Below are 23326 nucleotides of genomic sequence, written 5' to 3'. Positions count from 1 at the left end.
ATATCTTCCCTTTTTTTTTCCCCAAAATTATTTTTATATGCAGGATTGTTCAAATCATTGTAGAACAAAACCATGAAAAGGAGCAATCGCTTCTGGAGAAAATCGTTAGAGTGTACGCTCCTTATTGGTTCGCAATTGCTAGGTGTCCCCCACTCACGTTGAGGCTTTTAGATTTAACAGGGAGAAGACAAGAATGGAAGAGTTCTCTCCCATTTCACTCAAAAAAGAATAATGAAGTGATTTTTGAGGAAATAACTGAAGAGGAAATATTCGAAGGCTATACAATTGCTTCTGCATTGAACTTTAAATTGTTGGGCCTATCAGTGTCCATTACTCAATCTGGCGCGGAGCAGTTTGGACCTGTTCAAGATCTTTCACCACTTGGTGACACGGTAGATACGATCTTAGTTGTGTATTATCCTTATCTTTGTGGTAAATAGGAACTTATGTCAGGAATCCTTTTATCATTAGGATGCTTCATTGGATCTTAATGCTTATGATGTTGATGGCAAGTGCATGCGACTCTTTATCTCCTCAAAACCTTGCCTTTATCAGTCTGTTCCTACAAAGGTAGCTACTTGAGTTAAAAATGTCGTCAATTAGGCATAATGATACTCTGGCATTTAAAACCTTCTATTCCCTTTTTCAGGTAATTAATATCCGACCATTCATGACATTTACAAATAGACTTGGTGAAGACATTTTTATTAAGTTCAGCAGTGAAGATGATCCAAAGATGCTACATCCAACTGATTCAAGAATACCATTTATATATCGTGAAACAGGTGGACCTGATAAACTCCAGGTAAGTGGACAGCTAACTGTATCCTCCCTTTTAAAGCTTTATGAATGTTTCATTACCTCTCTATGCATCCATATCTACTGAGCCTCTGAAGAATTGAATCTGTATTCTGCCCTACACTGTTTTCAGGAATAGGAACTGATTGAATCTGGGTTTTATACAAAGCTTCACAACAAGCTAAACTAACCCCATGTATTTTCAGGAAATCAAAATTATGAAAAATATGGTGTGTATGCATCAATAAATCATCGAAAATTTGTATGTAATTTTCCTAAAATAAATACTCGTTGTTTATGGTCATGAATGTCCACATCCAAACTTCCCTAATGAAAATATAAGGAAAAGAGGAAAATAAATTGATGCAGAGACTAGTGCTTATACTGCAATGTATTTGTTTCTCCTTATATATATCTAGATATGTATGTATGTATAAGGAATTGCAATGGTCAAGAAACCAATGAGAGTTGACTTACAAGATGATAACCAATGAGAGTCAAAGGCTGACTCAATGCAAGCAAGGCCTTAAAGAGGAATATATATATAAGTGAATTCTTGAAATAATAATTCACTCTTGCATAATGCGACTAATTTTATCTCTTTAACTTCCAACAAGAAGCAGTTTCCTCCCAGCCAAGGTCTGAAACTAAGTTGCTAAAACTGGAGTTTTTTTTTTTTCATATTATAAATTGGAGTTCTCCATTTAACTGAACTAGTTATACTAATCAATCATGTGGATAGATCCGACTAGAAGATACAGAATGGTCATTTCCTGTGCAAATTGTAAAAGAGGACTCCATCTCTTTGGTTTTAAGGAGACGTGATGGTACTCGGAGATTTTTAAAGACAGAAATTCGGGGTTATGAAGAAGGATCTCGCTTTATAGTTGTATTCCGCCTTGGATCAATAAATGGCCCTGTCAGGTACTTTAGCTAAGCTGATAAACAGAAAGCATATACAAATACATATGTCAGTACATGTGCGGTTATGTGGGTATGTACTTATTTATGTATTGATGCAGTATGCATGTATACACATCTATATGCATATGTACATATGTATAGTCATGTAGTAGATCAGATTATGCTTTTTAAGTACACTGTAATACATATTCTGCAACTAACTAGTTAAAGCTTCCCATGTTCAGGATTGAGAACAGATCTGTCAGCAAGACAATTAGCATTTGCCAGTCTGGATTTGGTGATGATGCCTCGATACTGTTGGAGCCTCTTTCAACAACAAATTTTTCTTGGGAGGATCCATATGGCCTAAAAGTTATTGATGCTAAAGTCCACTGTGACAATATTATTGCAGTTTATAAATTCAATCTGGAGAGTACTGGAGAATGTTCTGTCGGGGAGGGGCCACTAAGATTGAAATTCCATGTTGTAGAAATGGGTGATATCAAGGTTGCTAGGTTCACAGATGACTGGACATTAGGGTCAAGTTCCCATGAAGAAATTAGGTTTCTGACACCTGCTGGAAATTGGGGAAACTCACATATGCAGAGCAGGATGCAGAACAATGTGGCACCTGTAGAGCTTATAATCGAGTTGGGAGTTTTTGGGATTTCTATTATAGACCACAGACCAAAAGAGCTCTTATACTTGTACTTGGAGAGCGTGTCCATATCATATTCTACTGGCTATGATGGGGGAACTACAAACAGGTAGGAGAATCTTGTTATGTTCAATTAGCTTTATTTCTTTGTCAGTTTCCTTCTTTGTAACTTGCATGAAAGACTTGGTCATAGCACTTGTCCACTCCTGTAGTTTTATTTATGTTCACTATATATGCTGTTGTTATTCATGCACAGTAAGAATTGAAATCCAAGTCCCAATGCAGAATAACACCACCCCACACCCCCCACAACAAAAATTTTGATAAAAAAAAAAATCTGTGATCTGGTGTTTCTAAATCCCGGTCCCAATGCAAACAACCCTCAAAATCCAATAAAAATCTGTGATCCACAAATTTCACAGACTGTACCTGAAGGAGGACAAGGAGGAAGATGAGGAGGACTTCAAAACCAAGTCTCAGCAACCTTATTATGGTCAATTTACAATCTCTTCATTTTCTAAATATTGTATCATCTCTTGGTTGAAATATTCCCTAACATTGTCAAATCAGAGTGTGTATTTTTCCCCCCAAATTAAGTAGAAACATGTGATGGAAAATAAGAAAAATGGATGTAACCTCTAATTTGTATTTCTTAAGGTAAACCCAAGTAGTACAAGTGCACTCATCAATAAATGTAGTAAACCATCAACTTTTAAGTCCTTAATAGTGTCCCAACACTCATAAATCTATATTAAAACCATGCAGACCTAGTGCCTTTTTCTTATCCATTTGAAAGATTGCTTCTCGAAGTTCCATTCTTGTAAAAGGCTTCTCCAAACTGATAGCATTCACCTCAGAGATAGGGACCCAATCCAAACCTCCAAACCTCCAAGATTCATTTGATTTGTTGTAGAGTTTACTGAAGAACCTTAAGATCTCATCTGAAATATTATCTAGGTTACCCAGCATTATCCCATCCTCATTCAACAAAGATTTAATCAATTTCTTATTTCTTCTACCACTGACTATCCTGTGGAAATATTTTGAATTACAATTACCCTCCTTAGCCCATTTAATTCGAGATTTTTGTCTCCAACTACCTCTTCTTTAACACCAACTCTTCCAATTCTACTTTCATTATAGCCCTTTGAGCAGCCAACTCAGAAGATAAAACTCCTTCCTCCTCGCAAGAGTCAATTCTTGCTATATCTCTCGATGTAGCTTCCTTCGTCCCTTTGATATCTCCAAAAGAATCATTGTTCCATCTTCCCAATTTTTGCCTCGATGACTTGCAACTTTTGCATAAATTAATGCCTCTCCCAACCTACTCCTGACACTCTCCAGTAAGAGTTAATGCAATTCTTAGAAATATGATGATGCTTCATCAAGAAGGCTGGATTTATCTCCATTGTGCCTTTCATGGAGTAGTATATGTTTCACTTTATGATCATCAATTGTACTTGTTGGAAGAATTGTTCGTCCTTTCTTGTATTTACCATTTAATGCAATGAACACACTGTTCCTGATAAAAACAAATCTTCATTATGCCAGGTTCAAGCTCATATTCGGGCATTTGCAGCTCGACAATCAGCTTCCTCTAACATTGATGCCTGTCCTGTTGGCACCTGAGCAGCCTGTTGATGTGCATCATCCAGTGTTCAAGATGACTGTTACAATGTGCAATGAGAACACTGATGGTATCCAGGTCTATCCATACGTTTATATACGGGTAATGCTTTATTAAAACTGTTCAGTTAGTTTGCTTAAATACATGGTATGTGTGAGAAAAGTTAGTACAACCATGATCTGATTGAAACACATGTTGACATCATAGGTAACAGAGAAGTGTTGGAGGCTTAGTATTCATGAACCAATTATTTGGTCGTTGGTGGATTTCTACAATAATCTTCAGATAGATCGTGTCCCCCGAAGTTCTAATGTTACAGAAGTTGATCCAGAGATACGCGTGGAGTAAGCATTTTATTTACTGCTAACCTAAAGCCAGTAAAAAATAAATAAATTTGAATAGGTTTCTCAAGGTATGCAAAATTAGCATAATTGGCTGCCTAGCTGATGCCTGGGTGACTCCTTTTGTCTGTCTGGGATCTGACTCCTACTTTTGTGTTTTCACTATTTCTCTTTTCTCTTATGATCGTAAAGTAGTTTCTAGTTGCACCAAACAACTAAAGGATGACTGGTACTTACTATTTGAAACCCATAAAAAGGTTAGATGGTGTTTTGCCTATGAGACCTAGCTCAATTGGCAAGGAGTTGAAATTGAGAAAAGGGAGGTTCTAGGTTCAGTTCCATGTATAGATAAAAAAAAAAAAGGGTAAAAGTTATTACCTACCAGAAAAAAAAAAATATATATATATAGATGGATAGATGGATAGATAGCTAGATAATAAGAAGCTAGATGGTATTTTAAGTTATTATGTGTGTATAGACATGCCTCCGTATAGTGGGCACCAATCTGAGCTACCATCCCTGCCTTAGATTATTCTTTAAATATAGTTTTCAATTTGGCAAAATATATGTTGGTATTGATGTTTTACTTTTGTAACCTCTCTCTCTCTCTCTCTCTCTCTCTCTCTCTCGCATCCAATATCCTTTTAATGTTTTAAATTTTTTTTATGTTTGAATTTAAAAATTATGTGTCTTATTTTCCACTTTAAAAAAAAAATCCATGCAATTTATTATTTTCAGTGAATGTAGTTGCTTATGCTCCTTTTTCTTTGTGGTTTGGTCTTATTATGCTTTGTATGTACTTTTCAGTTTTTTATCACCAATAATGGTGTCTTCAATTTGGCACGGTCGTGTCATCCTCTAAAGCAACTCCTTAACTACTCTTTATGCTTGCTATGCCTTCTTATATGATGGACTTAGTATCCTTCATTGTCACCTATAAAAAATAAACATAAAAAAGAAAACAAAAGTCAACTTAGTGTAAACCAACTTTCAACTCAAGGACTTAATTTAAGTTGTTGAGTATATTAAGTCAAAATTAACTTAAACTAATAAATTAAAAAGAAATCAGGACTTAGTATCCTTCATTGTCACCTCTCAAAAATAAACAGTAAAAGAAAGCAACAGTCAACTTAGCGTAAACCAACTTTCGACTCAAGGACTCAATTTAAGTTGAGTATATTAAGTCAAAATTACCTTAAACTAATAAATTAAAAAGAAATCATTTTTGTGAATCCGAAGTCGGTTCACATCCTCATTGTCCAAAACTTTGATTTATCTTCAGCTCTGTCTCAAAGCCATCTACTATTGTGTTCCTTATTTATCTCCTATAAACTCGTCACTAATCAATGAAGATAAATCTGTCATATTTATTATCTGATAAAAAAATGTCAAAATAAATAGTTTCAAGAAACTTTTAACATCCTTAAAGTAAGAACCAAATAAGAAGTTTTAGGTCACCAAATTCAGCAAATTCATTTTCAGTCATCTTAAAGCATTAAGTTTTCAGTTCTACCAAGTGCCACCTAAATATGCTTTATAGCTGTTTCACCAATGCTTATGTTTAATATACTGATATTTTTGCTCTGTGATAATTGATTCTTGAAAGAATGACGTAGGCTAGAGATCATCTAATGGAAACCATTTTACAAAGCACCTTTATGCTGGTAAATTAGGAGTTTAACATCTAGTCCAGCAGGAACTCATGCTCATGCAATTGTTCAATAGAATATGGTCGACTTCGCTAGAATCAACAGACAGGAACAGTGTCTTCATTGAAATTTTTACTCAATAGTTTTCGTACAAATATAAATATTTCATGGTTCATGTCTCAATGGAAACATTCTGCAATTTTAAACCAGAATCATGCTATAATATGCATTATTGGTTGCATATTAGGTTATTGGGAAAGGAACTCTAATTTTTTATATATTGATATGTTTGAGGATTTATTATTACCATTTAGTCATTTATCACATTTCTATGTAACAGTGTATTATAGGGTGGGAGATGGGTACAGTTAACAGATGCAAGCATGTTAAAATAGCTTTATAACATGTTAAAAATGGTGGTATATGTTACATGTATTAAATATGGGGAAATAATACTGGTAATACAATTCGACATCATTTAATCAGTACCTTGATTTGAATTTGTAAGCACAATGATGGATGAGAATCTTTCCAGAAATACCCAAACTGATTAAAAGGAAAGTGGACTTTACCAATTGTCTATTGAAATATTATATGTATTAGTGGCATGGAAATTGCTTGAAGATTGGAATGGAAATATGATGAGCACTTGTCTTAAATTTTTTCAGCCTAATAGATGTTTCGGAAATAAGGCTGAAGGTGTCTTTGGAGACAGCACCAACTCAAAGACCACATGGGGTTCTAGGGATGTGGAGCCCTATTCTTTCAGCTGTGGGAAATGCATTCAAAATTCAGGTCAGATTCTTAATTCAGCTGGAAGAGTGAAGCTTATTTCATATTGCTAATTCAGCTGAAGGAGTGGAACTTATTTCATGTCACGTACTGGCATTCTTTTTTTCTTTTTAATGATAGGTAAAAAAAGTCCAAATGGAGTTATTCTACCTTATTTTATGATAGCAAGTGATGGAAATTTGACCCAAACCCAACTTTTATTGTTTGAAACAAAACCTACTCCTATTGAAGACAATCTCCTTCTCTGGTTTATATTTGAAGGTCTAAGTTGTTAGTAGATGTAATCCCAAAATTTGTTATTTGGTGGCCTAAGATGTTAAGCGTTCTAAGCAGAATTTTGTACCATTCAATGTTACATTAATGGGGAGCACTCAACAAGAGTGATCCATTGTGATATCTTCATTAAAAAAAAGCATATGGTAATTATTATAATTTACAATGTCCTACCTGTTTGGCTTGAGCCCTATCAAAAGGTGGCAAGTTATGAAGTCCTTATATGTCATGTTCAGAAACCTTTGTGGTTTTGAAAGTAATTCTGCTCATTAAAATGCTCAAAATATGTACACCACCCTAGATCATCTCAATCAACTGTTTCAAACTACACTGCCCTGGTCCTTTCTTATCTTTTCTAGCCGAGGACATAGATCGATTTAATTAAGAAAAAGTGGATTGATAATGCATGGTAGACTGATGGAAGCGTATATGTTTTTTGGATTCTTTCTATTTTCTTTGAATTAGGTATTATTAAGTAGGTAGTCAAAGAGTCAATCTAGGTTATGTCAAAACACTAAATCATTCTAGGAAGTACAAGGAATATTATAGTTCTACAAAACATACATAGGTAGTTGAAAGCTGAGAATATGAAGGTCTCAGAGGGGGGAATGTAATCAGTTTTTTTTTCTAAAAACCAAAGAAAAGGAAAAGGAATTTTCAAGATTTTCTTTTGACAAGAAAGGCTGTTTCAAGCATTGGAAGATTAGGTTTGAGGAGTCAACCTTGTGGCATCTTCCAGTCCCTCTACCGCTGCATATTGCGCGAGAAGTCAGCAATCTGCCACCAACTTGTTACAGCACTTGGTTTACATCCTAGACCCAAAGTTTGCCAATGTCTTCATATGCTGTGTTTTTCTTGCTCCTCTATTGAAATTTGTACCCAAAAGTCTTCAGTATAAGAACTCAAAGCAGTAATTAGAATTCTGAACAATTTGTTCTTTGTTGATTTGATTGAATTACAATATATTTATACAAGTTGCACACATTAAGGAAAAAAAAAGGGGCATAGGTTATGTAAGAAAATAAAAACAAATTCCTACAATTACTCTTAACTTTCCTATCTTACTATAAATATAGAGATATGATTTGACTTTCAATTCAAATCCCATGATTTCAGTCCATAATCAAATCAGAAAAATATTCCATATTTTCCAACACTCTGACTCAAGTTGCTGCATATCATATATTTTCAACTTATGTATTACAGAATGAAAGTTGCCGTTTATGATTGCTTTGTGAAGACGTCTACTAGTTGTTGTTTAGTAGACATAAAATCAGTTACAAGCTGTCTCAATTTTCTCCTTTATGAAGTGTTTGCCCGCCTCCACATGCTTAATTCTATCGTGTTAGACCAGGTTGTGAGCAATACTGATGGCAATTGTACTATCACAATTGGTAGTTTCCAGTCCTTTAGGCCCCAATCTTAGCTCTTTGAGAAGATTTTTAATCCACAATACTTCACAAATTCCCTAAGCTAATGCACGAAACTCAACTTCAGCACTTGATCGTGTTACTACAGCTAGAGATAAAAAGATTCTAACTGAATTCATCTTAGCCACCAAAGCAAATGTTTCTTGGTAATCAATGCTAAGAGTTTGAGTGTGTCCCTTAGCTAATCTTGTCTTGTATCTCTCAATGAAGCCATTAGCCTTATATTTGATTATAAAAACCCATTTGCATCCTATGGATTTCTTTTCACTAGGCAAATCAACTACTTCCCAAGTTTCATTTTTATGAAGTGCTCTCATTTCCTCAAACACGACATCCATCCATTTAGGATCTCTTGGAGCTTCTTGTATATTTTATGGTACAGTTTCTAATGACAAGGTAGTGGTAAAAGCTTTATAAGTATGGCCAAGACAGTAGTAGGAGGCAAAGTAGGCTACAGGATATTTGGTGAAAGCATGCTAGACTTAATGAAAGAACTACATGAAGAAATCAAGTTCAAGATTGAGGATTTGAATGCTAAGTATAAAAAATATGGAAACCAAAAGAGACGCAACCAATTATATCTATCTAAATTAACGTTTTATGGTACACAATAGTCATTTTAAGAACAATGCCAAGGACGTTGAAGGTCTCTGTGGAGAGGAAGACCTCTTGGTTAGGTTCGATGGTGAGGCTGGGGGAAAATGGTGTTCGCTTATAGAGCACAATAGAGGCTCTGCTTTCGCCTTAGGATTTGAGAAGGAAGAGGTTGGTTGGATGATAGAACATTTGACGAAGGCCATTGAGATGAAGAATTTCATGGGTTTCAACAGAAAATTAAGAGAAAAAACCAGAGTCCATTTAATGGAGGTTTTCTTCAACAATCATGGTAGGTTTATAAGGCTCTCAGAGTTCGCTTCTAACAAAAAGTCAACTTTCCTGGTAACACCTGAGGGAAAGAATGGTAGGAGATGGGAAAATCTAAAGATTGCGTTGTCTTCAATGTTGGTGGTCCCCTCCTTGAGTATTGTTGAAAAGGGAAGACAATGCAAGGAAGAAGGGACTTTTCACAAACATGAGGGTCCTTTGTGCCGGTCCTTCGCGAATGTAGTCAAAGAAGAAGGACAGAGGAGAGGAGGCCTTATTCCAGTCGGGAGATGGGCGAGAACTATGGTGTGCGAATGTCATGTTGGTTCTGTTAACTGGGCTGAGGTCGGTCGGCCTTTGGCGAAAAGATTAGGGCATAAATGTGTGGTGACTATCGTCCCCTTCTCCGGTGGAAAAGGATTATTTTTTGTGGAAACCATAGAGGAAGCTTTATCAGGATCAAGGGTGGGCCTACAGTCTTGTTAAGAAGATGGTCGCCAAAGGAAAATTCAGTAATAGAGGATAAATTCAAAGAAGATTGGATAGAATTACGGGGTTCGCCATTTCATTTATGGTCTGAGGTACATCTGAAGAAAAATATGGAGCAGTCGGGGACGGTGACAGAGATTGATTGGCAAACGATAAAACTATTTGATCTTAGTAAGGCAAGGGTGAGAGTTGTAATGAAGAAACGATCAATTCTCCCAGCTTTTATCGAGGTATTAGATGGGGGATGGAAGTTCACAGTTTCAGTTGCAGTGGCTGGAGAGGAAGACGTTAGACGAGGAAGAGAAATGGGTGAGTCAACTCGGTAGAAGCTTGAACCTCACTCGTGGACAGGTGGCAGAAAGAGGGCTGAGGAGGCTAAATCAATGGTTGTAGGTAGGTCTTCTGATGGGGCAATTGGCAGAATGAATGAGGGAAAAGTTTGTCAAAAGGCTGAATTTGCTCCTGTGGGGACACGTGGCAAGAGAAGACCGACAATGGGGAACAGCTGGTCCCAACCATCCCAATCTTTCAGTTTGAATTCAAATATTCTGAGAACAAGGTATGCCGGGACAAGGCAGGATGGAGATGTTTGGGCTAGAGGGGACAAAGCCCAATCAAATGTTGAGGATGGGCTTCGGGCCTCCAAACAAGGGAGAAGGGCCCAATCTCCTCTTAAGCCCAGTCCACAAGTTGAAACTGATATGGGCCGGAAGAGGGGAGTTTCTTTAATTGGCCCGCTTTCGTTGTTGGGCCAAGAAATGGGAGGCAAACAGCCCATCTCTGCGAAGGGCTCTTTACGCAGAGATGACCCATCTAGAAAAGTCTTTTCTTAAGGCTCATTTTCTATCAAAAGGGAAGGAGAAATTACGCAACTTCTCTAAAGGTGAAGATAGAGCAGTTTTTAAGGGTTTTGCGGGTTAGTCGGGTTTTTCCTTCTTATCCAGTAACCAGAGAAAAATGACTTAACTCTGAGGGGTCTTGTGGAATGATGGCAGTGGAAAACCTTGAAGTATCTTCTTATCAACATTCTCAGTCATCTCTGTCTCTTCTTCCCCCTCCCTCTGGCTTGGCTCTTCCACACCTGAGTCCTTCTGTTCCCGTTCTTCCCAATTCATCCATTCAGTCTCAGTTTCCTACAAAACCTTGAGTTACACATGAATTTTCTTCCAAAAAAAATGACGATGGGACTTTTTGTCTTGGGTTTGTTGGCAATCTTATTCGAGATGTTGCGGTGCCCCAGTTAGCTAGTCTGAACCATTTGTCCGAGTTTTAAATCCTTTAATCCCAATCCCAGCTCGCCTCTTGGGGCCCCCAATCTGGTTACAATTAGCCAGGGTGATGCGGAGTCCCCCCTAATGGGTGGGTTCCAAATTGAAGGTCTTTCCCCCAGCAAAATGGTCAAAGTTTGTGAGTGTTGAAATAATGCCAAAGTTAGGACTTTAATTTAGGAATAAAAAAAGGAGAGATCATTTAGGATATTTCCTTATGATTTAGTTTCCTAATTTTAGGAGAGAATTAAGCTAGATTGATTGTTTCTTATTCAGTCATTTGTGTATATATATGTGTATGGTGTGTACCGATTCATTATCAATAAAGGAGTTCAGAAATTCTTCATGGTATCAGAGCCAGTTTTCTGAAACCCTAATCCCTTCTGGCCACCTCTTATTCAGGCCATCACTCATTCCGGCCAAATCTTTCTGGCCATATCTCAATCCGATCATCTCTCTCTCTCTCTCTCTCATTCCGGCTATCAGTCCCTGTTCTCAGAGCCAAGGGAGAAAACACTTTCCAGTCAGTCGAATAGTCGTCAGAAAACACTCACCGCCGGCAACTTTTCCGGCGAACTTTCCGGCGACGGTTTTTTTTCTACACCGCAAGGAGCGCCTGGAGGAGATCTCCAATTTGTCCCAAAGCACCAGAACCAGAAACCCATCCACGCTCCGCCCACGCGCGTTTTTCCGGCCGGCGACTGCATCTCACGCGCCGGCGCGTGAGGGCGCGTGAGCCACTTCCCGGCGACGCGCTTCCTCCTCCAGGCTCGCCTGACGCCGACCAGCCACCCTTCCTACCTGTTTGTGCAATCCGAGCCCTGCACGTGCCTCTTTTGGGGTTCTTTTGCTTCCGCGGGCCCTCTGATCAGATTTTCCGGCGTCTTTCGGCTATTTTTTCTCAACTCCAGTCCCTGCACGTGCCTTGAAAAGTGTTCTTCTACCTTTCCGGTCCATGACAAAATACGGAATGGCATCATCACAAGTATCCAGCGTCACGTCACCAGAATCAGGGGGCAGATCTGAAATTCCAAACCTTGGTGGCAATGATTCCTCTCCTATTCTCATCACAGGACACAAATTAAATGACCATAACTATTTACAGTGGTCACAATCTGTGTTGCTGTTCATTTGCGGTAAAGGAAAGGATGAGTACCTCACTGGAGAAGCAGTCATGCCAGAAACTACAGAACCGGGTTTCAGGAAGTGGAAGATTGAAAACAGCATGATCATGTCATGGCTTATCAATTCCATGAACAATGACATAGGCGAAAATTTCTTGCTGTTTGGGACTGCAAAGGACATATGGGATGCAGCCAAAGAAACTTACTCAAGTTCTGAAAATACTTCAGAACTGTTTCAGGTTGAATCAGCTCTACATGACTTCCGCCAAGGAGAGCAGTCAGTTACTCAGTATTACAACACACTCACAAGGTATTGGCAGCAACTTGACTTATTTGAGACTCACTCATGGAAATGTTCGGATGATGCAGCAACATACAGGCAAATTGTGGAACAAAAGAGACTGTTCAAGTTCTTCCTAGGACTAAACAGGGAATTGGATGATGTTAGAGGCCGAATCATGGGCATTAAACCCCTGCCAAGTCTCAGGGAGGCTTTTTCAGAGGTTAGACGTGAAGAAAGTAGAAAGAAAGTGATGATGGGATCAAAAGAGCAACCTGCCCCAACATTGGATGCCTCTGCCCTTGCGGCTCGGTCATTTAATAGTAGTGGTGGAGATCGTCAGAAACGGGATAGGCCTTGGTGTGATTATTGTAAGAAACCAGGCCATTATAAGGAGACTTGCTGGAAGCTTCATGGCAAACCTGCTGATTGGAAACCAAAGCCACGGTTTGACAGAGATGGCAGAGCACACGTGGCTGCCAACTCTGAGAGCACCTCTGTTCCCGAGCCGAGTCCATTCAACAAAGAGCAGATGGAGATGCTACAGAAATTATTAAGCCAAGTTGGCAGTGGCAGTACTACCGGTGTAGCCTTCACTGCTAATCGAGGAGGAATGAGGCCGTGGATAGTAGACACAGGTGCTTCTGATCACATGACAGGAGATGCTGCCATTCTTCAAAATTACAAGCCAAGTAATGGTCATTCATCCGTCCATATTGCTGATGGTTCAAAGTCAAAAATTGTCGGGACAGGTTCTATAAAACTTACTAAAGACTTATATCTTGACTCTGTCCTCCATGTTCCAAACTTGGATTGCAATCTTTTGTCCATTAGCAAATTGGCTCATGATCTCCAATGTGTTACTAAATTCTATCCAAACTTGTGTGTTTTTCAGGACTTGAAATCGGGGAAGATGATTGGCAGTGCTGAACTGTGTTCCGGGCTCTACCTCCTTTCATGTGGCCAATTCTCCAACCAAGTCTCTCAAGCAAGTTGCGTACAGTCTCAGAGTATGTCAGAGTCTTTCAATTCTGTGTCAAATTCTAAGGTCAATAAAGATAGTGAGATTATAATGTTACACTATCGCCTTGGTCATCCTAGTTTTGTTTACCTTGCAAAATTGTTTCCCAGATTATTTATCAATAAAAATCCAGCATCTTATCACTGTGAAATTTGTCAGTTTGCAAAGCATACTCGAACAGTATATCCTCAAATCCCATACAAACCTTCGACTGTTTTCTCTCTAGTACATAGTGATGTGTGGGGTCCCTCCCGGATAAAAAATATTTCTGGCACTCGATGGTTTGTGACATTCGTTGATGATCATACTCGGGTAACATGGGTTTTCCTTATGAAAGAAAAGTCAGAGGTCGGGCACATTTTTCAAACCTTCAATCGTATGGTTCAAAATCAATTCAATTCCAAAATACAAGTCCTCAAGTCAGATAATGCAAAGGAATACTTTACTAGTAGTCTCAGTACTTATCTTCAAAATCATGGCATTATCCACATAAGTTCTTGCGTTGACACCCCACAACAAAATGGGGTGGCCGAACGTAAGAATAGACATCTCTTGGAGGTTGCCCGGTGCCTTATGTTTTCCTCTAATGTTCCAAACTATTTCTGGGGGGAAGCTATTCTCACAGCTACCTATTTGATTAACCGTATGCCATCCAGAGTGCTTACCTTTCAATCCCCACGTCAACTTTTCTTAAAACAGTTTCCTCACACCCATGCCGCCTCTTCTGATTTACCACTCAAAGTATTTGGTTGTACGGCATTCGTTCATGTGTATCCTCAAAATCGTAGCAAATTTGCTCCTCGAGCAAATAAGTGCATTTTTCTAGGGTATTCTCCAACCCAAAAAGGGTACAAATGCTATTCTCCAACCAACAAAAGATTTTACACCACCATGGATGTCTCTTTCTTTGAACATGTCTTCTTCTATCCCAAATCTCATGTTCAGGGGGAGAGCATGAATGAACATCAAGTTTGGGAGTCTTTTCTTGATGGTGTACCTTCTTTTCACTCAGAGTCACCAAATCCTTCCCAATTCGCGCCCACTGAGTTGTCCACACCCATGCCGCCATCAGTTCAGCCAGCCCAGCACACAAATGTTCCTTCTCCCGTGACCATCCAGTCTCCCATGCCTATTCAACCTATAGCCCCACAACTTGCTAATGAGAACTTACAAGTTTACATCAGGAGGAGGAAAAGACAGGAATTAGAGCACGGATCACAGTCAACATGTGGCCAATATATTGACTCCAATTCAAGTCTTCCTGAAGAGAACATAGGTGAGGATAGGGCTGGAGAGGTGTTAATTCCCAGCATTGATGATTCTACTTTGCCAATTGCATTGAGGAAGAGTGTTAGGAGATGTACAGATCATCCAATTGGGAATTATGTTACGTATGAAGGGTTATCACCATCTTACAGAGCATTTGCTACTTCTCTTGATGATACTCAGGTTCCCAACACAATACAAGAGGCATTAAAAATTTCAGAATGGAAGAAGGCAGTACAAGATGAGATTGATGCACTTGAGAAGAATGGGACGTGGACTATCACAGATTTGCCGGTTGGGAAGAGGCCTGTGGGGTGCAAGTGGATTTTCACCATAAAATACAAAGCAGATGGATCAGTCGAAAGATTCAAGGCTCGTTTGGTAGCTAGAGGGTTTACACAATCCTATGGGATAGACTATCAGGAGACTTTTGCTCCTGTTGCAAAACTGAACACTATCAGGATCCTTCTCTCATTGGCTGTCAATCAAGATTGGTGCTTGCAACAACTGGACATAAAAAATGCGTTTCTAAATGGGGACCTAGAAGAGGAAGTTTACATGGAAATACCACCTGGTTTCGAAGAAAGTATGGCAAAGAATCAGGTTTGCAAACTCCAAAAATCATTGTACGGCCTTAAACAATCTCCTCGAGCCTGGTTTGATAGATTCACAAAAGCAGTCCTGAAGCTGGGCTACAAACAAGGTCAGGCTGATCATACTCTATTTGTCAAGAAATCTCATGCCGGGAAATTGGCCATATTGATAGTCTATGTCGATGATATTATTCTATCTGGAAATGATATGGGGGAGTTACAGAATTTGAAGAAGTATTTGTCAGAAGAGTTTGAAGTTAAAGACCTTGGAAATTTGAAATATTTCCTTGGTATGGAAGTGGCTAGATCAAGGAAAGGAATCGTAGTCTCTCAAAGAAAATACATACTCGATCTTCTTAAGGAGACCGGTATGCTTGGATGCAAACCAATTGATACTCCTATGGAGAGTCAGAAGAAACTTGGTATCGAGAAAGAAAGTACACTGGTAGACAGGGGGAGATATCAGCGGCTTGTCGGGCGCTTGATTTATCTCTCACACACTCGGCCAGATATTGGCTTTGCAGTGAGTGCTGTAAGTCAATTCATGCACAGCCCCACTGAGGAACACATGGAAGCAGTCTACAGGATTCTTAGATATTTAAAAATGACACCAGGGAAAGGCCTATTCTTCAGAAAGACAGAGAACCGTGACACTGAAGTATACTCAGATGCGGATTGGGCAGGAAACATCATTGACAGGCGGTCCACTTCCGGATATTGTTCTTTTGTCTGGGGAAATCTTGTTACCTGGAGGAGTAAGAAGCAATCAGTTGTAGCCAGAAGTAGTGCAGAAGCTGAGTACAGAGCTCTTGCACAGGGAATCTGTGAAGGGATTTGGATAAAAAGGGTTCTTAGTGAACTGGGACAAACGAGTTCATCTCCAATTCTGATGATGTGTGATAATCAGGCAGCTATAAGCATAGCAAAGAACCCCGTGCATCATGACAGGACCAAGCATGTTGAGATTGACAGACACTTTATCACAGAGAAGGTGACTAGTGAGACGGTCAAATTAAACTATGTTCCTACCAAGCACCAAACCGCAGACATCCTCACCAAAGCTTTACCTAGGCCTAACTTCGAAGACTTAACTTGCAAGCTGGGATTATATGATATATATTCTCCAGCTTGAGGGGGAGTGTTGAAATAATGCCAAAGTTAGGACTTTAATTTAGGAATAAAAAAAGGAGAGATCATTTAGGATATTTCCTTATGATTTAGTTTCCTAATTTTAGGAGAGAATTAAGCTAGATTGATTGTTTCTTATTCAGTCATTTGTGTATATATATGTGTATGGTGTGTACCGATTCATTATCAATAAAGGAGTTCAGAAATTCTTCAGTGAGGTCTTAAGTTCTCTGGACATTAAGGTGTATTCAAGGCGAAAGAACAGATTTTACATAGAGAGTTGAGATCTGTTGGCATTGGTTTGGAGGTTTAGGGTCAGTGAGGTGTATTTATGAAAATCATCAGTTGGAATACTAGGGGTTTGGGTTCTAGGAAAAAACGAAGGGTGGTTAAGGATTTTTTAAGGCTCAAGAATCCCGATGTAGTGATGTTTCAAGAAACAAAAAGAGAGGTGTGCGACAGAAGGTTTGTAGGTAGTGTCTGGTCAGTTAGGAATAAGGAGTGGGCTACTTTTCTGGCGTGCGGGGCTTTAGGGTGGATTTTGATCATTTGGGACTCAAAGAAATTGTGTAGTGAGGAGGTGGTAATTGGATATTTTTCTGTTTCAGTCAAGTTTTTGTTGGATGGATGCGAACCCTTGTGGCTATCCATAGTTTATGGCCCAAACAGTCCCTTACTTAGGAAGGATTTTTGGGTGGAGCTGTTAGAAATTTTTTGCCTTTCTTATCCATTATGGTGTGTGGGCGGTGATTTTAATGTTCTAAGGAGAAGTTCAGAAAAATTGGGTGGCTCTAGTTTCACTTCTAGCATGAGGGATTTTGATGGTTTTATAAGAGATTGTGAATTAATTGATCTCCCTTTACGAAATGCCCCTTTCACTTGGTCAAACATGCAAGAGTCACCAATGTGCAAGAGATTGGATCGGGTTTCTATATTCAAATGAGTGGGAGTTTTTCTTCCCTCAAAGCCTTCAAGAAGTTCCAGATGGACATCCGATCATTGGCCGATTGTTTTGGATACCAATCCTTTCAAGTGGGACCCAACACCTTTTAGGTTTGAGAATATGTGGCTGCAAAGAGTGCTTTAGTAGTTGGTGGAGAGAATTTGAAGGCAATGGTTGGGAAGGTCACAGGTTCATGAGGAAGTTACAATTTGTTAAGGCAAAATTGAAAGATTGGAATAAGAATACTTTTGGAATGCTAAAGGAAAGGAAAAAAGGCATCTTGGATGAAATATCTAACATTGATGCCATTGAGCAAGAAAGGGTTCTCTCTTCTAATCTTTTTGCTCAAAGAGTTTTAAGAAAAGGGAGCTAGAGGAATTAATATTGAGGGAAGAAATTCATTAGAGAGAAAAAGCTAAGGTGAAATGGGTTAAAGACGGGGATTGCAATTCAAAGTTTTTTCATAAAGTGGCTAATGGCAGACAAAACAGGAATTTCGTCAAGTTTTTGGAGAATGAAAGAGGCTTGGTGTTGGATAATTCCGAGAACATCACAGAGGAGATCTTACTATATTTTAAAAAACTCTACTCGAGTCCTCCTGGAGAGTCTTGGAGAGTCGAAGTCATAGATTGGTCCCCAATCTCAGAAGAGAGTGCGTCTAAGTTGGATTCCCCTTTCTCCGAAGAAAGGATCTTTAATGTCATTTTCCAGTTAGATAGGGATAAGGCGTCGGGGCCTGATGGTTTTACCATTGCAGTGTTTCAGGATTGTTGGGATGTGATCAAGGAAGACTTAATGAGGGTGTTTGCAGAGTTTCACAATAGCGGGATTATTAATCAAAGCACCAATGCCTCCTTCATAGTTCTTTTGCCCAAAAAAATCCAAACAAAGAAGATTTCAAATTTTAGACCTATTAGCTTGATCACTTGCCTATATAAGGTAATAGTCAAAGTTCTATCAGGGCGATTAAGAGAAGTACTACACGAAACTATCCACTCTACTCAAGGTGCTTTTGTTCAAGGGAGATAAATTTTGAATGCAGTTCTTATAGCCAATGAGATGGTGGATGAGAAAAGGCAATCAGGGGAGGAAGGGGTTGTCTTCAAAATTGACTTTGAAAAGGCTTATGACCATGTGAATTGGGATTTTTTGGATCACGTGTTGGAGAAGAAGGGGTTTAGTCCTAAATGGAGGAATTGGATGAGAGGTTGTCTATCTTCGGTCTCTTATGCTATTCTAGTGAATGGAAATGCTAAAGGGTGGGTCAAGGCATCTAGAGGATTAAGGCAAGGTGACCTTTTATCCCATTTTCTGTTCACTATTGTCACAGATGTGTTGAGCAGAATGATGTTGAGAGCTGAGGAAAGAAGTTTGTTAGAGAGTTTCAGGGTAAGTAGGAATAGAACTAGGGTGTCTCATCTGCAATTTGCAGATGGCACCATCTTCTTTTCTAACTCTTGCGCGGAAGAACTGCAAACTCTTAAGAGTTTATTGTTAGTGTTTGGGCAAATTTTTAGGCTTAAGGTCAATCTTGACAAGAGTAATCTTTTTGGCATCAACCTTGATCAGAATCATCTCTCTAGGCTAGCCTTGTTGCTTGATTGCAAGGCTTCTGATTGGCCCATACTTTACCAGGGTCTTCCTTTGGGAGGGAACCCAATTGCTTGCGGATTTTGGTATCCAATGATTGAGAGAATCTCAAGGAGATTAGACGGGTGGCAAAAGGCTTACTTATCTTTCGGAGGTAGGATAACTCTTATCCACTCTTGTCTTTCCCACATTCCTAGCTACTTTCTCTCTCTGTTTAAGATTCTCGCTTCAGTGGCTGCAAAAATTGAGAGATTGCAAAGGGATTTCCTTTGGTCAGGGGTTGGGGAAGGTAAAAGAGATCATCTTGTTAGTTGGGATGTAGTGTGTAGGCCGAGGGTAAAAGGGGGTTTGGGGTTTGGGAAAATTTCTTTAAGGAATCTCACTCTTTTAGGGAAGTGGTTGTGGAGGTATCCTAGAGAGAGTACAACTCTATGGCATCAGATCATTCTAAGCATTTATGGGACACATACAAATGGTTGGCATGCCAACACTTTAGTCAGATGGTCACATCGTTGTCCTTGGAAGGCTATTGCACAAGTCTTTCAAGAATTTTCCAAGTTTACTCGGTTTGTGGTAGGAAATGGGGAAAGAATTCGCTTTTGGGAAGATTTGTGGTGAGGGGACCAGCCTTTGAAATCCCAATATCTAAGACTATTTAGAGTAGTCACGGATAAAAATAGTCTTATTTCTTCAATTCTCGGTTCTGCTTGCCCTTTCTCTTGGAACTTTAATTTTCGTCGTAATCTTTCCGATTCTGAGATAGAAGATCTAGAATGCCTCATGCGATCTCTTCATTGTATGCATTTATCCACCTCGGCTTCAAATGCGAGATCCTGGTCTTTATCTTCTTCAAGATTGTTTACAGTCAAGTCTTTCTTTATAGCCTTGTCCCAAGTGCCCAATTTATTTCCTTGTTTTCCTACTAAGTTTGTATGGAATTCTCAAGCCCTTTTCAAAGTCAAGTCCTTTGTCTGGTTAGTGGCACACAAGAAGGTAAACACTAATGACTTGCTACAATTGAGAAGACCCTACAAAGCTCTTAGTCCTGACATTTGTAAGTTGTGCATGAGGCAAGGAGAATCAACAGATCATCTTTTCCTACATTGTTCCTTGTTCATGGGGTTGTGGTACAAGTTATTTCAGCTAGCCAAGATGGATTGGGTTCCTCCGAGAAGCATTTCAGACATGATGTCTATTGATTATAAAGGTTTTGGCATTTCCAAAAGAGGGATAGTTTTGTGGCAAAATGTGTGCATTGCTTTAATTTGGGTAGTGTGGTGAGAAAGAAATGTTAGGATATTTGAGGACAAAGCTAGGAATTTAGAGAATTTATGGGATTCCATTCACTTCCTAGCTTCTCTTTGGGCTTCTTGTTTCGTGGTTTTTAAGGGCATTCCCCTTAACGTGTTACAAATAGATTGGCTAGCAGTGTGTAGTTCCAACGGGATGGTCTAGCCAAGAGAGTTTGTTCGTAGTTTTCATAGTGTAGTTTCTTGTTCTTTTATTGTGTTGTTTAGTTTTATCTTTGGTGGGAGGATTCTTCATCCTTCTTTTGTACTTCTTATTCTTTCAATATATATATTTGTTGTTTCCTGTCAAAAAAAAAGAGACGCAACCAAAGCTTCGAAGAAAGAGACATGGTGATAGGATGCCTACACAAGGAAAGATTTCTAATTAACTCTTATTCCAAGCTAAGCAAAAGAAAGAAAGGACCCTACAAAATCATTTAGAAAATTGGGGGAGAATGCCTATGTATTTAATTTGCCAAAAAATATGTGAATAAATTCAATTTCAATATTTCAAATTTATATACATACAATAGTGAGAAAGTAAAAGAAGAATGCGTTTAGTAGTGATTTTAGAAAACGTTTCTAGCATTTCTAACACTTAAATGATACAAATTTTAAAGTGTTAAAAAGTTTGGAAACACTTCCTAAAATCACTACCAAATGGGTTCAAAATCTCTATTAGCACCAAAGTTTGAATGGTTGAAGATTTGCATGAGAAAATTTGTTATTAAATTAGAAGTCCAAAGGTTAATTTTGTTTGACTAGAATTATAGTAAATAAACATATAAAGGTTATTAATTATATCTTGGAAACTATATGAAAGTACTTGAGGGCTAGCATTATAAAAGGGAAGAACCTACTCATTCTAAAAAAATTTATTTTCCAAAAGAAATATGTTAAGTAATTATTTTTTTCCAGTTTATGCAAAGGTATTTTTCCAAATTTCTCCTAAATAAATCCTTGCTCCAACAGTGTTTGGAGCAACCTAGTTTTAGTCTAGTTGGATAGCAGTTATATTAGTTTTTTGTTTTTCATCAATGTTATAACCCTCATTTCATGCCTACAGTCGTATATTTCCTAGAATTTTTGGTGTTGTAGCCTTTGTTCATATCCATGCTCACCACAAAACAAAACTTGATTCTAAATTAAGTGTGTATTTGTTGGCTATTCTCTTATCAAAAAAGGGAGATAAGTGTTATTATTCAACTTCAAGGAAATTTTTTGTCTATAGATGTTACCTTTTGTGAGAGTCAACCATTTTTTCTCAACCTTATCTTTAAAGGGAGCCATTTTCAATAGAAGGAATCTTTTCCAAGTTTGTTGACTTCAGACACTTAAATTGATTTATTCTTAACTCTGATCTAGTGCTTGTTCTTGTGTCAAGTTCTCTTAATCATTCCCCGAGTCATCCTCCAAACTCACCCAAGCCCACTAGCTCTAAACTAGGGGTTTCTCAATCCGTTATTCTTGATTTTATCATTCAAAGGAGAGAGGAAGAGATATGCTACACCACTCAAGTTTACTCTTAAGAAAATATAGTCTACTCCTTAACCTATGAGTGCTACTCCAATTATCAACTCTAAAGAAGGTACTAAAACTTAAGTTCTGATGTGTTCTATACTCTTCATTACAAAAGGTAAAAGACATTGTACCAACACCCTTTGACCAACTTTGTTCATTTGATAACCTTTCTACATCTCAGAGTGTTTTACCAAGCTTGACTCTATTGGCATACTCAAAAACTATTCAAGAGGCCTTAAGGGATTAGAATAGGAAAAGAAACAATTCGTGTTGCTAGGTTGAGTGTTGAAGCACTTTTGGGTGTGTGGACTGCATGAGTTTCTCTTGATAAAAATTATTCTTAATGATTGTAGAGTAAGATGGGAAGGTCCTATGAACACTCTATGACAAGAAGTTGGCTATCAGTATAGCCCACAATCCAATTCAACATGACCAAACTAAGTAGGTTGAAGTTTATCATCATTTCTTCAAGGAGAAACTTGATAGATGGGTAACATATTGACCAAAGGACTTGCAGCTCAACCTGTCTAATCTATCATAAACAAGTTGAGAAGGAAGAACATTATACATTAGCTTGAGAGGAAGTGCTAGAGAATCGGTGTAGTTATTATTGGATTATACAACCTATATAATCTGGGATTTAATTGAATTTGTTTCTTATTTTGTACACTTAATTTATTTCCCATAATTAGTGGTTGATTTGGTGGAATAATTCTAGGTCTAGAATTGTGTAAATTTCTTTTCTTTTTCACATTGTAAACTTTTTGAATATGTTGTAAAGATATCCAGTGAATATACAAGTATAATTATCATTCTTTCTTTTCAGTTACCATGTTACCTAGGATAGTTGATATATTTTAGGGAAAAAGCCTAACAAATAGAGGTTCATTTCCAAATTTCTAATACTAAGACAGCAATTTATGTGAGCTCTTAGCTTTTGGAGACGCTTGTTATTAGGGGGATTAATTCTAGAATGATTATTGCTCTAGAGCCTTTATTCAAATACTGTTGTTGTCTTGGGTGTCAGCAACCTTCTTATGGAGTAGAATTGCTTGGAAATTATTTTGTGGACACCTTGTCATCTTTCTCATTAGATGAGGAGGATAATGGGTCTTTCCAGAGATTGTTTTGCCTCTTACTTGAAGACTAGATTTACAAACCAGACAGCTGATTGCTTGGTTAAGAGGAGCGCTAGATCCTTCAAGACCTCTATTGGATGCTGTACAAGAATATTCAAAGAATAAAATCAATATTCAGAGAATAAAATAATAAATCTACAAGATTTTTGACAGAAACACGTATTCTCCTTGATGGTTTTGAGGCCTTAGGTGGCTGCTTTGTATTTTTGGCCACTCTCTTTTGTTGTGCTTTGGTTTATTTTTTGAAAGATATCGCTTCCTTCTATCTTCTATGGTTTTAATAAATCTACTTTAATGGCTTTAATATTATTATTTGATGATGACTTTTCATATTTTGCAA

The 23326-nt window shown here is 38.3% G+C and overlaps 1 protein-coding gene across 1 annotated transcript in view; it reads left to right on the top strand.

The window, feature by feature from the left end:
* Positions 1 to 23326, top strand: part of LOC100260794 (uncharacterized) — a 170216-nt gene that overhangs the window by 140288 nt on the left and 6602 nt on the right. Inside the window, exons 49-56 of the mRNA XM_059734098.1 lie at positions 44 to 392; positions 472 to 570; positions 650 to 805; positions 1541 to 1722; positions 1947 to 2468; positions 3911 to 4088; positions 4194 to 4330; positions 6645 to 6771. Coding sequence (XP_059590081.1) covers positions 44 to 392; positions 472 to 570; positions 650 to 805; positions 1541 to 1722; positions 1947 to 2468; positions 3911 to 4088; positions 4194 to 4330; positions 6645 to 6771 — 1750 coding nt within the window. The remainder of the gene's footprint in view (positions 1 to 43; positions 393 to 471; positions 571 to 649; positions 806 to 1540; positions 1723 to 1946; positions 2469 to 3910; positions 4089 to 4193; positions 4331 to 6644; positions 6772 to 23326) is intronic.

Source organism: Vitis vinifera, chromosome 2 (genome assembly GCF_030704535.1).
Source record: "Vitis vinifera cultivar Pinot Noir 40024 chromosome 2, ASM3070453v1".
In the NCBI taxonomy this organism is placed as follows: Eukaryota; Viridiplantae; Streptophyta; class Magnoliopsida; order Vitales; family Vitaceae; genus Vitis; species Vitis vinifera.
Note: the sequence above shows the minus strand (reverse complement) of the source record. Positions and strands in the feature narration are given on the sequence as shown.